The sequence below is a fragment of the Neofelis nebulosa genome, chromosome 6, assembly GCF_028018385.1.
Source record: "Neofelis nebulosa isolate mNeoNeb1 chromosome 6, mNeoNeb1.pri, whole genome shotgun sequence".
Classification (NCBI taxonomy): domain Eukaryota; kingdom Metazoa; phylum Chordata; class Mammalia; order Carnivora; family Felidae; genus Neofelis; species Neofelis nebulosa.
The window spans coordinates 45,822,439-45,837,684 of NC_080787.1; the positions used below are offsets into that span (position 1 = coordinate 45,822,439).

At 40.8% G+C, this 15,246-nt stretch overlaps 1 protein-coding gene across 2 annotated transcripts in view; it reads left to right on the forward strand.

Moving 5' to 3' along the window:
- The window catches only part of CDC5L (cell division cycle 5 like), a 50,254-nt gene that overhangs the window by 10,981 nt on the left and 24,027 nt on the right, over positions 1 to 15,246 (forward strand). For both annotated transcript variants that reach the window (XM_058734139.1, XM_058734138.1), the window contains exons 6-9: positions 3,313 to 3,531; positions 4,915 to 5,059; positions 6,671 to 6,859; positions 14,249 to 14,397. In XM_058734139.1, the coding sequence (XP_058590122.1) occupies positions 3,313 to 3,531; positions 4,915 to 5,059; positions 6,671 to 6,859; positions 14,249 to 14,397 (702 nt within the window). The remainder of the gene's footprint in view (positions 1 to 3,312; positions 3,532 to 4,914; positions 5,060 to 6,670; positions 6,860 to 14,248; positions 14,398 to 15,246) is intronic.

The window sequence follows — 15,246 nt, forward strand, 5'->3', positions numbered from 1 at the left end:
TAGAGCCTCTGTCTGGGCACAAGAAAGAAGTGGCCCTGGTTCTGGGGCACTCTTGTTGGAATTTAACCTCTGCAACAGGTATCTGGAGGCAGGATGAAAATTGCTGATGTTCTGCCCCTCTTGTAATGAAAGCCTTCCTGTTGGGAACTGGAGGGGAGAGAGAACCCTGTGGTTTTGGCTGCACTAGTGTGGAGTAGAGTTTATATCTCCCAGTGTGGACAGGGGTAGGAGATGAGGAAGTGGGTCCTAATTCAGATACTGTAGACTTTCACTTTTCTTTAATGAATTTTAGTAGATTTGTAGCTGGGGTGCAGGGGTGCAAGAGTACCTGGCTCTGGGGGGTCCCAAACACACCAGATTTGGCCACTCCCCATTGACAAAATGCAAAGGCAGAGGGACGAGTGGTGGTGGAACAAGACAGAAATTTATTTCAGTGAGGCCAACGCCGGGAAGACTTGGACTAGCGTTTCAAAGACTGTCTCCAAAGTGACAAAAATACTTCCTGGTTTATGTAAGGAAAGTGGGACAAAGGTCAGTGGGTATGTGCAGGTGGGCAGGAAAAGTCTGGCACTCAAGGTCTTGGAGTTCATTACCTGCTGGGTCTTGCTGGCTTGGGGCAGTCCTTATTGCTTGAGGGGGTAAGCTGGAAAGAAGAACTTAATTAGAAAGTACAGACTGTGGGGTTGTGGGAGGGGGGTGGGCTAAATGGGTAAGGGGCATTAAGGAATCTACTCCTGAAATCATTGTTGCACTATATGCTAACTTGGATGTAAATTAAAAAAATAAATAAAAATTTAAAAAGTACAGACTGATACCACAATGGGGGTAGTTGAAGCCCTCTTTCAGATTTTCTTTTTTCCCTTTTTTTTTTTTTTTTTTAAAGTTTATTTATTTATTTTGAGGGGTTGGATAGGGAGAGAGGAAAATCCCAAGCAGGCTCTGACCTGTCAGCTCGGAGCCTGACACGGGGCTTGATCTCACAAACTGAGATCATGACATGAGCCAGAATCAAAAGCTGGATGCTTAACTGATGAGCCACCCAGGTGCCTTGTCTTTCAAATTTTCTTTCTTTCTCTTTTTTTTTTTCTTAATTAAAATATTTTTTGGGGGGCACCTGGGTGGCTCAGTTGGTTAAGCATCTGACCTGGGCTTAGGTCATGATCTTGGTTTGTGAGTTTGAGCCCCCAGTAGGGCTCTGTGCTGACAGCTCAGAACCTGGAGCCTGCTTCAGATTCTGTGTGTGTGTTTCTCTCTCTGCTCCTCCTCACTCATGCTCTCTCTCAAAAATAAAGTAAACATTAAGAAAAAAAATAAGGGACGCCTGGGTGGCTCAGTCGGTTGAGCGTCCGACTTCGGCTCAGGTCATGATCTCACAGTTGTGGGTACGAGCCCTGCATTGGGCTCTGTGCTGACAGCTCAGAGCCTGGAGCCTGTTTCAGATTGTGTCTCCCTCTCTCTCTGCCCCTTGCCCACTTGTGCTCTGTCTCCCTCTGTCTCAAAAATGAATAAACATTAAAAATTTTTAAAAGAAAAAATTTTTAAATGTCTATTTTTGAGAGAGAGAAAAGCGCAAGCAGGGGAGGGCCAGAGAGAGGCAGACAGAGGATCTAAAGTGGGCTTTGTACTGACAGCAGAGAGCCCGACGTGGTGCTCAGACTCCTGAACTGTGAGATAATGACCTGAGCCAAAGTCGGATGTTTAATTGACTGAGCCACCCAGGCACTCCTCAGGTTTTCTTGAATAAATGTTTCATCATGTGCTGTATCTCCTTTGGATCCTTTCCAGAGACTTAAACTTTTTTTTTTTTTTCTTTTTTCTAATTTTTGTCAGTTTTACTGGGGGTGTAGGTCTGCAGAGCCTCATGCTGGAAAGTGTTCTTATATGCTGATTTCCCCTTTTAATATTATAAATAACTTTTCTCGTCATTATATCATTAGAATTATAGCATCATGGGAAAATACAAAAAAGTAAAGATTAAATGAAATTCTAACCTCCAGTGATTATTGTTCATATTTTGTTGGACATCCTTCACATCTTACAAGCGTATATTCACTGATAGATATATGCATGTAATTTTTACATGTTGCTCTATAACGTGTAAACTTCGTAACGTGTTTTACACACCAGTATGTCTTGAGCATCTTTCCCTGGCAAAGTAGATTTACAGGTTTTTTAAACGTTATATAGATGGCTGTCTAATATTCTAGCTTATAACTATGCTATACATTTTCTTCATTTCTTGTTGGATGTCTAGATTGGGTCCAGTTATTAGCTTATTTATGAATGCTGCTTGAAGTCTTGCAGCCAAGGCCTTGTTTATGTTACTTATTTCTTTAGGCTAAAGGCTGAGGAATGAAATTATTGGGTTAAAACATGTGAGAAACTTCAGGGTTTTAATGTGTATTTCCAAATTCTCTTTGGGGAAACTACACCCATTTGTTTTCCATTACCACTGAGGGTGACTGTCCACTTTTTGTGTACTTGCCATTGAAACAAAAAACTGAACACTATTAATTAGATCTGCAGAAATGGTACTTGATTTAATTTGTGATTATTAGCTAAGTATACCTTTTATCATTTTGGCTATTTGCATATTTTTCCTTAGAGAACTATTTGTTTTCTTCTGTTTCCTCCCCCACCCCCTCTTGGAATATATTAAACAAAAAAACCTGAATAGATTGTTTATATCTAACCGTTCCCAACATAAATTGCAAATGTTTTTTCCTGTTGTTTAACTTTTATGATTAAAAAAAATGAATTTATAGAGATATAAAATTTAAAATTCAAAGCTGTTGCTGTTGGGTATTTACCTTTGCCTTTTATTTAATTTATATTAAGTGAGTAATTCCCAACCACAGATAAGATGCATACTTATATAGTTCCTTCTGGTTTTTCTTTTTGCTTGTGTGTGCATATCTTTAAATCAAGAGGAGAATTTATTTTGGTGAATGGTTGTGAGGTGAGGATTTAAATAAATATTTCTTGGAGTGCCTGGGTGGCTTGGTCGGTTAAGCGTCCAACTTCGGCTCAGGTCATGATCTCACACTCCATGAGTTTGAGCCCTGCGTTGGGCTCTGTGCTGACAGCTCAGAGCCTGGAGCCTGCTTCAGATTCTGTGTCTCCCTCTCTGTCTGCCCTCCCCGCTCATGCTCTGTCTCTCTCTGTTTCAAAAATAAATAAAAACATTAAGAAAAAATTTAAATAAATATTTCTTCCCCAAATATCCAAGTAGTTTTCTTAACTCTATTACATGATCTGTCCCTTCCCCATGGTATGTGATTTTCAGGGTGATCTTGTTTTGTTTTTCTTCAGGCGTCTTGCAGCCCTCCAGAAGAGAAGAGAACTTAGAGCAGCTGGCATAGAAATTCAGAAGAAGAGAAAAAAGAAGAGGGGAGTTGATTATAATGCCGAAATCCCATTTGAAAAAAAGCCTGCTCTTGGTTTCTATGATACTTCTGAGGAAAACTACCAGGCTCTTGATGCAGATTTCAGAAAATTAAGACAACAAGATCTTGATGGGGAACTAAGATCGTAAGTTGCCTTCCTGATTTTGAAAATGGAAAAGTACAGTAGGAATTTTATGGAGGGCCATGCGCTATCCTTGTCAGAGCCAGATTTTTATTATTTAGGACAATGTGACCTACATAATGTTTTTATTTATTTACTGGATTCACGTTTCTGAGAAAACCAGTGACCCTTGTGGTCGTGTCTTTGGCATAGAAGGCTGTTTACATCTCCTGACACGTCAGCACTTGGCTCTTAGTGTAGTCTTTACTCACTGAGTCACAGTCTTAACGTTGATGTGCATTTGTGAACAAGTTAGTTATTTTACTAATGGACTGAGGAATCTGTCAGAATCTGGTCTGGTTTTTTGTCTGTTCTAGTGAAAATTTTATCTTGTTTTCTTTGAATGAAATTAAAGTTACTGATGCATACCTAAGTCTTTTTATCTAATGGGGATACGTAAGTGTATTTATAAAATGTTTGTCTAAAGGTGCAGAGGATTTTGCCTATTTCTAGGGATTTTTAGAGTTTTCTCTATTTCTTCCATTTGAATTTTGTGGGGAGAACTTTTTATGGTTGTCAGAGAGTTTTAGTTTTCTACTCCCCTACTGACCTTCCACTCTGTTGACATGAATTGGGACTAAATGACAGGTGTCAGGCACCATGAAACAGGATTTTCTTGGATGTACTCCATTGTATTTGTTTCTCAAATTAAGACCTTGTATGAGGTAGGCTCTTTGAATAAAGAGGTGGAAGTGGGAGCGGCTCGTCTGGAAGGAACAGGCTGGATGGGGAAGAGGCTGACACCCAGACTGGGAGGAGGCATTCTTAGAGCTTTCAGAGGTGGCCTTGAGCCTGGCATTAGACTTTAACCATTTGTCAGGACTGAAATATCCTTTAAAAAAACAAGTGAATTAAAAGAATCATAATGAACAATTGAACAGTTTTAAAGGGAAATTTAAAAATTCAGTGTTTTAATCCCATCCCCTTTGTATTACTGTTTTCCGTTTTTTTGTATGCTTGTCTCCATCATTTTCGTAAGTGCACGCACATACTTTTGTAAGAATGTAATCATAATATAGGAATAGTTTAATTTTCTTGTTGAAATTATATATAAAATTTTGTTTATCATCATAGTCTTTATGTAGGCTTAATATTTAATATGTAAGTTACTTAGTACTATATCTTCTTAATAATTCTATCACTATTCTCAGCCTGCATTCCTCTTTAGTATAGTGGGTGAGTAATGGTGTAGGGCACAGCTTAATGTATTTGGATTTTGTCTTTTTATCAGTAATTTTTTTAGGAATGGGATTATTTTGTTCGAAGTGTATGAGTATTTATATGGCTTTTACTGTTATTGTCTATGTGTAACTTTTAAAAATCTCTCTCTGCTTTGATTCATGGTAGGGAAAAAGAAGGAAGAGACAGAAAAAAAGACAAACAGCATTTAAAAAGGAAAAAAGAATCTGATTTGCCATCAGCTATTCTTCAGACTAGTGGTGTTTCTGAATTTACTAAAAAAAGAAGCAAACTAGTACTCCCTGCCCCTCAGGTAATCTAATAAAAACAGTTTTTTTATTGTGTGAACTCATATGCTTATAATTTATTTAGCACATGTTTGAAGGGTCTACATGCCAGGCTTTCGCTAGGTGTTGGGTGCCCTTAAGAAATTTACAGTGTAATAGGTGAGCCACATAAGGATAAGTCCTTGTGATTTACTGTGATAAGTAACAACTTCTCTGTATAAATTATTATATCTGGCCTTAAATTGCCCCTGTGATGGTTTAGTAAGTAATTGTCAGCTTTTAGCAATTTGTGAGCAGGTTAGGGCTCTTGGCCTCTTATTGTAGCCGATTAGGATACAGGTGGTATTTGGCTGTGTGGACTTTAGGCTGCTTTCTTATAGGGAATGTTTTGTTGTGTCATACTTCTCTTTTTGAGACAACAGCTGTGAAAATCAATGTGGTAGATGTGAAGAGAGAAACATACCCTCATTCAGCTTACCATTCAGCTTACCATTCAGCTTATCAAGGAACAGCCTTCTCTTCCTTTGACTTAATTATAGTTGGTCAGAACCATGGGAATTTTGAAAAAGTTCTTGGTTTATTTTGAATAGTACAGCTCTGTAGAATTGGACTGTTTGGTTTAATGGAGCAGAAGGATGGACTTAGGAGGCCAGAAGAGCTTCTTTCTTTATCCAAATGATGCACTTAGGTCAACATAAAATTCTTGGGCATAAACATGACATAATTTTGTCAGATGCTGCCATCCAAGTACTGATACTCCCTTTTTTTTTTTTTTTTTTTTTTTAAGTTTATTTCTTTTGAGAGAGAGAGAAAGTGCTCATGTGGCTGAATGGGGAAGGGGCAGAGAGGGAGAGAATCTCAAGCAGGCTCCGCAGTGTGGAGCCCAGCACGGGGCTCAAACCCACGAACTGTGAGATCATGACCTGAGCCGAAATCAAGAGTCGAATGCTTAACTGAGCCACCCAGGCGCCCTAAAGTAGTGATACTTCTTAAATTGAGATTTTGCCTGTAATTTTTTTTTTCTTAGTTCTCTTTGGGATACTTGCTTTTTAAAAATTTATTATTTTTTTATGTTTATTTGTTTTTGAGAGCGAGAACAGCTGACTGAGCTGTCAGTACAGAGCCCGACGTGGGGCTCGAACCCACAAATTGTGAGATTATGACCTGGAGCTGAAGTCAGACACTTAACCGACTGAGCCACCCAGATGCCCCTAGGATACTTATTTTTGTAAAATTACTAAGATAACGCTTTTTGATTTTCTCAGGGATCTTATGGCTCAGTGGACTTTGATGTTTTAATTGGTTTTTAGGCCCCCCTCCTTTGATGGTTGTATACAAACGTGATTATTTTATGTTCTTGGTTTATTGATGTGTTAGTTGGTTTGAAAGCATTTCATTATAGAAATACAAGACTTTGCCGCTTGATAGTATATCATATATGGAATTTATCCCCACATTATATGGGGAAGACTTAAAAACTTTTTTGTAGAATTTTTCAAACCCACAATAGTGAAGAAAGTAGTACAGCAAACCCCTGTGTACTCATCACACAGCTTCAGTGATTCATCTTTCTGGAATATGGAAGTTTTAGGCTGTATTGTTCTTTGGTTAAAATGTTGCTGTATGATGATTTTCAGATTTCAGATGCAGAACTCCAGGAGGTTGTAAAAGTAGGCCAAGCAAGTGAAATCGCACGTCAGACTGCTGAGGAATCTGGCATAACAAACTCTGCCTCCAGTACGCTTTTGTCTGAGTACAATGTCACCAACAACAGCATCGCTCTTAGAACACCTCGTACACCGGCTTCCCAGGACAGAATTCTGCAGGTAAGCTGTCGGATAGTAGAGTGAGCCTTTCACTTCTTGTCCTTGAAAGTGAAGGAGCATAGTAAGTGATTTGGTTTGTTTCTTTTAAAAGGGGTAAACTAGATCCTAGAGATTTTGTTATTAGGAACCTAAATTAGCAGATTCAATAATGAGGTGATTTCATTTCCACATTTATTCATAGGTTTGTTTGTTTTGTTTTGTTTTTTTGAAGCTAGCCCTTGGAAATCTTTAGTACCTATTAGTAAAGCAAAGCATTTTAAAATTTCACATTGCCTAGCAGTCCTAGAAAGAAGTCAGATGTATGTAGTCAGTAGCTTTTAAAATTTCGTTGCATTTCTGTGCTTAGCTTGGCACAGGCTGCCATCAGTACTGTTTCCCTCTCTCTCCTAAACACATGGGGGAGCTGGTGAGAAATGAGACAGCATCATCCCATGCTGCTGCATGCTGTGTGCATGGCTCTTCATGATGGGATGCTGTAGTAGGCAGAACTCTAAGATGACCCCAAGATTCACACCCCCTATATGCTCTGTTTACCTTGATGGTGGGCGGGCCTGACCTAATCAGGTGAGCCCTTGTCAAAGAGGGTCTAGAGGTTGGGAATGGAAGAGGTCAGAGAGATCCAAAGACAGAGATTCTCCTGCTAGTCTTGAAGGACAGTTGCCATGTTGTGGAGAGGGCTATGAGGCAGGGAACTGTTGTGGCTTCTAGGTAGGTGCTGACAGCCTCAGTCCAACCACAAGGAACTAGGTTCTGACAGTACAAGTGAGCTTGGAAAAGGACTCTGAGCCTCAGGTGAGATCACACAGCCTTGGCTGACCCCTTGAATACAGCCAGGAGAGACTGAGAAGAGGACCCAAATGAGCCATGCTGGACTACTGACCCACAGAAACTGAGATAACAAATGGACATTATTTTGAATGGCTATGTTTGTGATATTTGCTACACAATAGAAAACAAATAAAAGACCCAGAGGTGGAGACCTCCAGGAGCCTCTTCTCTCCCACATAGCTTCTATTCTGCCCACTGGAAACTATTCCCCTCTACCGCTGCCTTCAGGCCTCTGGGGATGTGAGGTTCCCTCTGCCTGCTCCCCTTCTCCCGGAAGCTGACCCTGAGACAATTTGAGAGCATGATGTTTATCTGGGAGGTGGAGAGAACACCATTAAAGAAGGGAGGAAGTGAGACAAGGAAGGGAAGACAGCCAGTAGCATTATCAAGCCAGTTACCACCATGGGCAACTGGGGCCGAATCCTACATGGAACCCCTGGGGGACAGTGTAGAACACAGTCAGAGTTACCCATTCAAAGGAAGCCAGTGAATAAGCTGCCAGCCAGTGTTGGAGGGCTCCTGGGGATGGGATGGGCTGGGCAAGGGAGAGTTTTCAGGCAGACAGATTCAGAGGCTGGCATCTGGAGGTCCAGGGAAGGGATACAGACAGGACCTTGCAACACCTGCTATACTTGATTTTCTACCTACCTCCTCCTCCTGCATCTTCATGGCTCCAGTCACATCTCCCCTTCCCAGGCAGCATCCTTTGGGCCCTCCTGTTTCATCATGCTCTGCCATGGAGGCTTTGTTCCTTGGCCTTACTCCCTACATCTGGTGGTGTTTTCTCGTTGTGTGTGATGCAACTGGGCACACAGCATGGCTGTTTCCCCCTGAAACCATGAGCCTTTCCAGGTCAGTGCCTGAGTCCCCAGCTTTAGCTACAGTGTTAGTATCTAATAGCTTCTCAACATTCATTCAGTGGATGGATACGTTAATCACATTTTTTCTGAGGTACATAGGTTGAACTAGGTGATTTCAGATCCCTTCAGCCATCTCCCATCATCTCAGTCCTCTCTTCCCCTCATCCTGCTCCTTCTCCTTTATAGAACACATCGCCATCTGGTATATACATTTGTTGTCTAATCTCCCCGCACCTAGAATGTAAGGTCCTAAAGGCCACTTTTATTTATTTTGTTCACTGCTGTATTGCTAGCAGTGGTCACACATCATTGCCTGGCACATAGAAGTCACTGGGTAAAAATCTTTTAAATGAATGATACTCCAAGAGCCCCTAATTACAATAATATTAACTTATTGAGCAGTTCCCAAACTTTATTGTATCTTGACAACAAAACTCTGAGATAACTATCCTCATCCACTCTCAGATGAGGAAGTAGACTCAGACAGATTCAGCTACTTCCCCAAGGGACTCAGGCAGGAAGTGGAGTTGGGATCAAGCCTTGTCAGCCTCACTCAGGAGCCTGGGTTCTTAGCAAGCATTCTATATACATGAGTTTAATTAACTCAATAAATTTTTCAGGGGGTACATAATACAATGAAGGTATAAAAAAGAAGGGAGTAGTTTTTGGTATTACTGCAGCAGCTTGCTTGGCAAAAGATGGATGTGTGGCTGATAGGAAACTGATATGGTTTTCAACAAAGCCTGCAAATTAATCATACTTAATGAATGTGACTAATGTGTTAAAGGAACGAGCGATTAAAATATTAGCACGTCTGAACTTCTCCTCCCTGGCTAATTTCTTCTCCTCCCTGGGGTTACCATCTTTCAAAGAGGTAGGGACACAGGATTACGGAAACAGATTTTATGGAACAGAAATGTATTTTAAATGGCTTAAATTGGGGACAGTCTGTGCAGTTCTCAAGTGGCTGTCAGTCTTCACATCTCGCTGCTCAAGTGAGGGACGTGGGCTGAGGGGAGAGGCTGAAACTGTCACAGTAACTGCAACTGGAAATGGGAAGCCAGGCATCTCCCGGGGTAATGGCATGTAGGGGGTTTGTATGCCAGAGAATAGCCACACCTAACAAAACACTATTGAACGTCCTTACGTCTCATTTCCTCTTCTCTAATAGTCAGAAGTACAATTTTAAGGTCTTTATTGGGAGTCACATGGTTCCTATTAAAACTTAGTAAGAAAAATAGTTTTGCTCCTCATTGCTTGCTCTCTAAATTTTTTTTTTTTTTTCAACGTTTTTTATTTATTTATTTTTGGGACAGAGCGAGACAGAGCATGAACGGGGGAGGGGCAGAGAGAGAGGGAGACACAGAATCGGAAACAGGCTCCAGGCTCCGAGCCATCAGCCCAGAGCCTGACGCGGGGCTCGAACTCACGGACCGCGAGATCGTGACCTGGCTGAAGTCGGACGCTTAACCGACTGCGCCACCCAGGCGCCCCGCTTGCTCTCTAGAGGCACCAATTACAACTCTGTTTTTACCATCTTCTTGCTTGGACACTTGTTACTTGTTGATTTTATTTTCAGTTTTAGCCACTTCTCCACCTGGGGATTTGAACATTTGGCTCTCCCACCCTCTTCCTCTATCATGTACTCACACTCTTTCTATTCTCTCATTTTCCATTATGGTTATATCATAATTTTGATTAGCTCTGTATTCATGGTTTACTTTATGACTGTGCAAGCTGTATTCGTTGCTGAGCCCACAAAGTGCCTTATGATTACTTATTATGTTTTTTTTTTTTTGAGTTAATACTTGTTTTATTCAGATGCTAAATTTTTTGATGACTTAGCACAAATTCAACTCTAGATTGACACTGTCTGTGTAAATCTCTTGTAATCTGATCAAATTTTAGATATTCTCAGCTTCTTGAAAAAGTCTTTCTCAGAATTTCTGAGTGTTCTATTCTGGACGATTACTCTTTTATTTTATCTTTTTTATTTTAATGTTTTAATTTTTATTTTTACTTATTTTTTCTTTAAAAAAAATTTTTTTTTAATGTTTATTTTTGAGACAGAGCGTGAGCAGAGGAGGGGTAGAGAGAGAGGGAGACCCAGAATCTGAAGCAGGCTCCAGGCTCTGAGCTGTTGGCACAGAGCCCCATGCGGGGCTCGAACCCACGGACCGTGAGATCATGACCTGAGCCGAAGTTGGACACTCAACCAATTGAGCCACCCGGGCGCCCCACTTATTTATTTATTTATTTTTTTAAGTTTATTTATTTTGAGAGACAGAGCAGAAGAGGGGCAGAGAGAGAGGGAAAGAATCCCAGGCAGGCTCTGTGCTATCATTGCAGAGCCTGATGCAGGGCTCGAACTCACAGACTATGAGATGATGACCTAAGCCGAAACCAAGAGTTGGACGCTTAACCAGCAGAGCCACTCAGGTGCCCCTATGTTTTTTTTTGAGAGAGACAGGGACAGAGCATGAATGGGGGAGGAACAGAGAGAGAGGAGGACACAGAATTCACAGCAGGTTTCAGGCTCCCAGCTGTCAGCACAAAGCCTGACTTGGGGCTTAAACCCACAAACCATGAGATCATGACCTGAGCTGAAGTCGGTGCTTAACTAGCTGAGCCACCCAAATACCCCTGGACGATTAGATCTTGTTTACAGCTTGTTCTCTTGATTTCCTGTTACTGGCACCCTAGAAAGTCTCTTGGATCACCTCTTTCCTGGCTCCCATGTCTTTGGTTTTTTTGGTTTATGTCTGTTAGTGAAAGGTTACTGAAGTTATGGAAGTTCCTTCAATAGCTTTCTGAGGAGAAGGGTTCATGGCAGATGGAATTTTTAAGACCTTGCATAGCTGTGAATTATTGGTCTAACTATAGTATAACTGGGTATAGAACTCAAGATTGAAATCTTTTTTTTTTTTTTTTTTTTTTTTTTTTTGGTCTTTTAAACTCTACACCCAACGTGGAGCTTGAACTCATGACCCTGAGATTAAGAGTTGCATGCTCCACTGGCTGAGCCAGCCAGGTGCTCCCAGATTGAAATGGTTTTTGTTTACAGTTTTGAAGGCAGTGCTCCAGTGTCTTCTGGCTTCTGTTATAGCTATTGAGATCTCTGCCATTTAGCAAATCCATTTTTTTCCTTTCTCTAGAAGCTAATATGATCTCTTTTTCACATGCATAGTTCTTGGTGTGGGTCTGTTTTCAATCACTTGCTAGGTACTTAGTGATCTTTTCATTCTGGAGATTCCTGGCCTTCAGTTCTGGGATGTTATTTTGAAAATTTTGTTTCCTCCCTTTCATTGGTCTATTTCTCTTATGAAATAAAATAAGAATTTTCTTATTTATTCTTCTCTGGTTTTCTGTTTTAATTGACCTTTTGACTTCTTGCTAGGAGATTTTCTGTGAATTTTATCTTTTTTCGGTTTTTAAATTTCTACAATCACATTTTTTTTTTTTTTTTTTTAAATTTTTTTTTTCAACGTTTTTAATTTATTTTTGGGACAGAGAGAGACAGAGCATGAACGGGGGAGGGGCAGAGAGAGAGGGAGACACAGAATCGGAAACAGGCTCCAGGCTCTGAGCCATCAGCCCAGAGCCTGACGCGGGGCTCGAACTCACGGACTGCGAGATCGTGACCTGGCTGAAGTCGGACGCTTAACCGACTGCGCCACCCAGGCGCCCCTACAATCACATTTTTAATTTCTAAGAGCTCTTTAAAAAATGTATTCAGTTCTTAAATATTTCATTTAGTGAATATTTTGTCTTATTTCTCTGAAGCTATTAATGATGGTTTTGTTTTATTTTTATGTTTTCTTTTCCCTGTATAGTATTTAAATTTCTTTTGTTCTCTGTTTTTCATATTGGATGTTTCCTCAAATATCTTTTGATCTTTGGCTCTTTGCCTGTATCTAGGGGTTAAGGGCAGGGCAGTTAAAAGTAGACTAGAAGCTCTCTAGGTGTGGGTAAGGCTCCTCAACTCCAGGCTTCCCTGTAGGCTGAACTGTCTGCTGGGTTTCTTTGGCAAATTCTTGATGTCAGTATTCTACATCTTTTGGGTTAGTCAGATTCTTGAGAAAAGTAGCTTCCAATTTTCTGCCCAAAGGTATAAAGCTGGCCAGACTTTTAGGAGCCTAGTTGGGGAAAGTGTTTTGTATTTGGACTAGCAAAAAGAACACACACAGGACTTTGGTAGTGTGAAATTCAAGGTTCTTTCCATGAACTAAGAACAGAGTAATGGGTAATGGAATAAGCCTTATTCTGGTTATCTTCATTTATTTTTTAAATTTTTATTTATTTTTTTTTAGAGAGAGTGTGTGCACAAGTGGGCGGGGGAGAGTGGCAGAGGGAGAGAAAGAGGGAGAATCTTAAACAGGCTCCATGCTCAGCACAGAGCCTAATGTGGGGCTCAATCCCATGACCCTAGGATCATGACCTGAGCTGAAGTCAGGGGACACTCAACCAACTGAGTCATCCACGTGCCCCTGGTTATCTTCATTTTGCCCCAAAACTTACTGGCTTAAAACATGTCATTGATGCTAATGGTCTCTCTTGGTCAGGAATTCGGACCGGGCACAGGAAGAAAGGCTTGTCTCTGCTCCATGATGTCAAGGGCCTCAGCTAAGAAGACTCAGCACTGGGGGGTGTCTTGACACATAGGGACTTGAATCATCTTCTTTCCATGACTGGTGGTTGATGCTGGCTGTGGGTTGGGTCCTCACCTGAGAATGGGGAATGCATCTGCATGTGGCCTCTGCAAAGCTTGCGCTTTCTTTCAGCCTGTGGCCTCAGGACAGTTAAACTTCTCTCATGGTGTCTCAAGGCTCCATTAGGGGTGTCGTAAAGAGTGTGGTAGGAAGCTGTATGTTTGCTCACCCTGCCTTGGAAGTCAAGCTGTGTCACTTTTCCTGCGTTCTGTTAGTTACAGGTAATTCACAAGGCCACCTGGACTCAAAAGGAGGGGACATAGACCTCCACTTCATGATGGGAGGAGTATCAAGGTTGGATTCTAAGAAGAGCACATAAGATGAGAGATAGGGCTGTCATTATCTTGGAAGATGTAGTCTTTCACAGGCCCGGAGTTGGGGATTAGGAGATTGTGGGTGCAGTGATAGTAGTAAGTGCTGCAGGGTTGTGGCAGAGGGACTAAAGACTTCGGAACATTGGCAGGCCTGCCTAAAGAGGACAAGGCTTCTGAAAGGAATTTGCCTTCATGAGTTTTCTCAGGAAGTGCATTGGACTGGCCAGTTGGAGGTTTCTTAACTTCCCAGTAGAGGAAACTGAGAGTCAGAGGGGCTAGTGAACACTGGAGAGAGTTCGTGATAAAGCCAGACTAAAATCTGGGTATTCTGACATTTAGCCTAAGTTCACATTGGGAAATTTCCATTTTTAGTTCTTTATGATTGTAAAGAGATTTGGCACAGGTAATAGAAGCTTTTGAGTCATGATACTTTCATTTTAAAACATTTTTTGATATTTAAAACTTTATTCCAAAACTTCTGATCTGTTGTGTTAGGTTGACAGAGGAATGGAAGTATTGAATTCTGTCATGGCGAGTTCATTTTATCTGTTGGTGTTCATTAAGAAAATGTATAAGAATTCTGTCTCCTTTGAGGTTTATATAGTAGGACCAGAAGAGAGGATTCGGCTATTCTGGCTGAACTGTTAAAACACACTTCTTTACCTTCTTGTTTATCAGGAAGCTCAGAACCTCATGGCCCTGACCAATGTGGACACCCCATTGAAAGGTGGACTTAATACCCCTTTGCATGAGAGCGACTTCTCAGGTGTGACTCCACAGCGGCAGGTTGTACAGACTCCAAACACAGTTCTTTCTACCCCATTCAGGTATTGTAAATGAATACATCTTTATTGTTTTAGAAAAACTTCAAGGATTTGGACAACATGTTTGTTTTAGTAATGTTGACAGAGAATGGAAATAAGTATTTAACATGGCTTTTTGATTTCTTCTTACTCATGGTAGTAAATAACATAATAATACCCAGGAATTGGTTATTACTGTATGGAACTGTCTTCTTTTTTCAGAGTTTCTGATGCTATCACCTTTTTTCTGAATACATTTTATCTGATTTATTGACTTTAAATTTTTTTTTTTTAATTAAAAAAAAAAGAATCTGAAACAGGCTCCAGGCTCTGAGCTGTCAGCACAAAGCCCAACATGCGGCTCGAATTCATGAACTGCAGGATTGTGACCTGAGCTGAAGTCAGATGCTTAACCAACTGAACCACCAGGCACCCCCATTTTATCCGATTTAAAAGAACAAATCAGTCCATTGTTTGTTTGATCATTCATTGAATTTTATAAAAATTGTAGTCCTTTATCTGTGTTACTATTGCTTTTCTCCCAACATTTTTTTTTTTTTGAGAAAGAAAGTGAAAGAGATAGCAAGTGGGAGAGGGGCAGAGAGAGAGAGGGAGAGAGAATCTTAAGCAGGCTCCATGCTTTTTGTGGGGCTTGATCTCATGACTGTGAGATCATGACCTGAACTGAAAACAAGAGTCAGATGCTTAACCGATTAAGCCACCCAGATGCCCCATATCCCAACATTTTATTTTGAAAATTTCTAACATTCAGAGAGGTTAAAAGAATGGGAAAGCAAACATCCATATTTCACCATCTAGATTCTACAGTTGTTAACATTTTACCGTATTTGCTTTTCACATATCCATCCATCT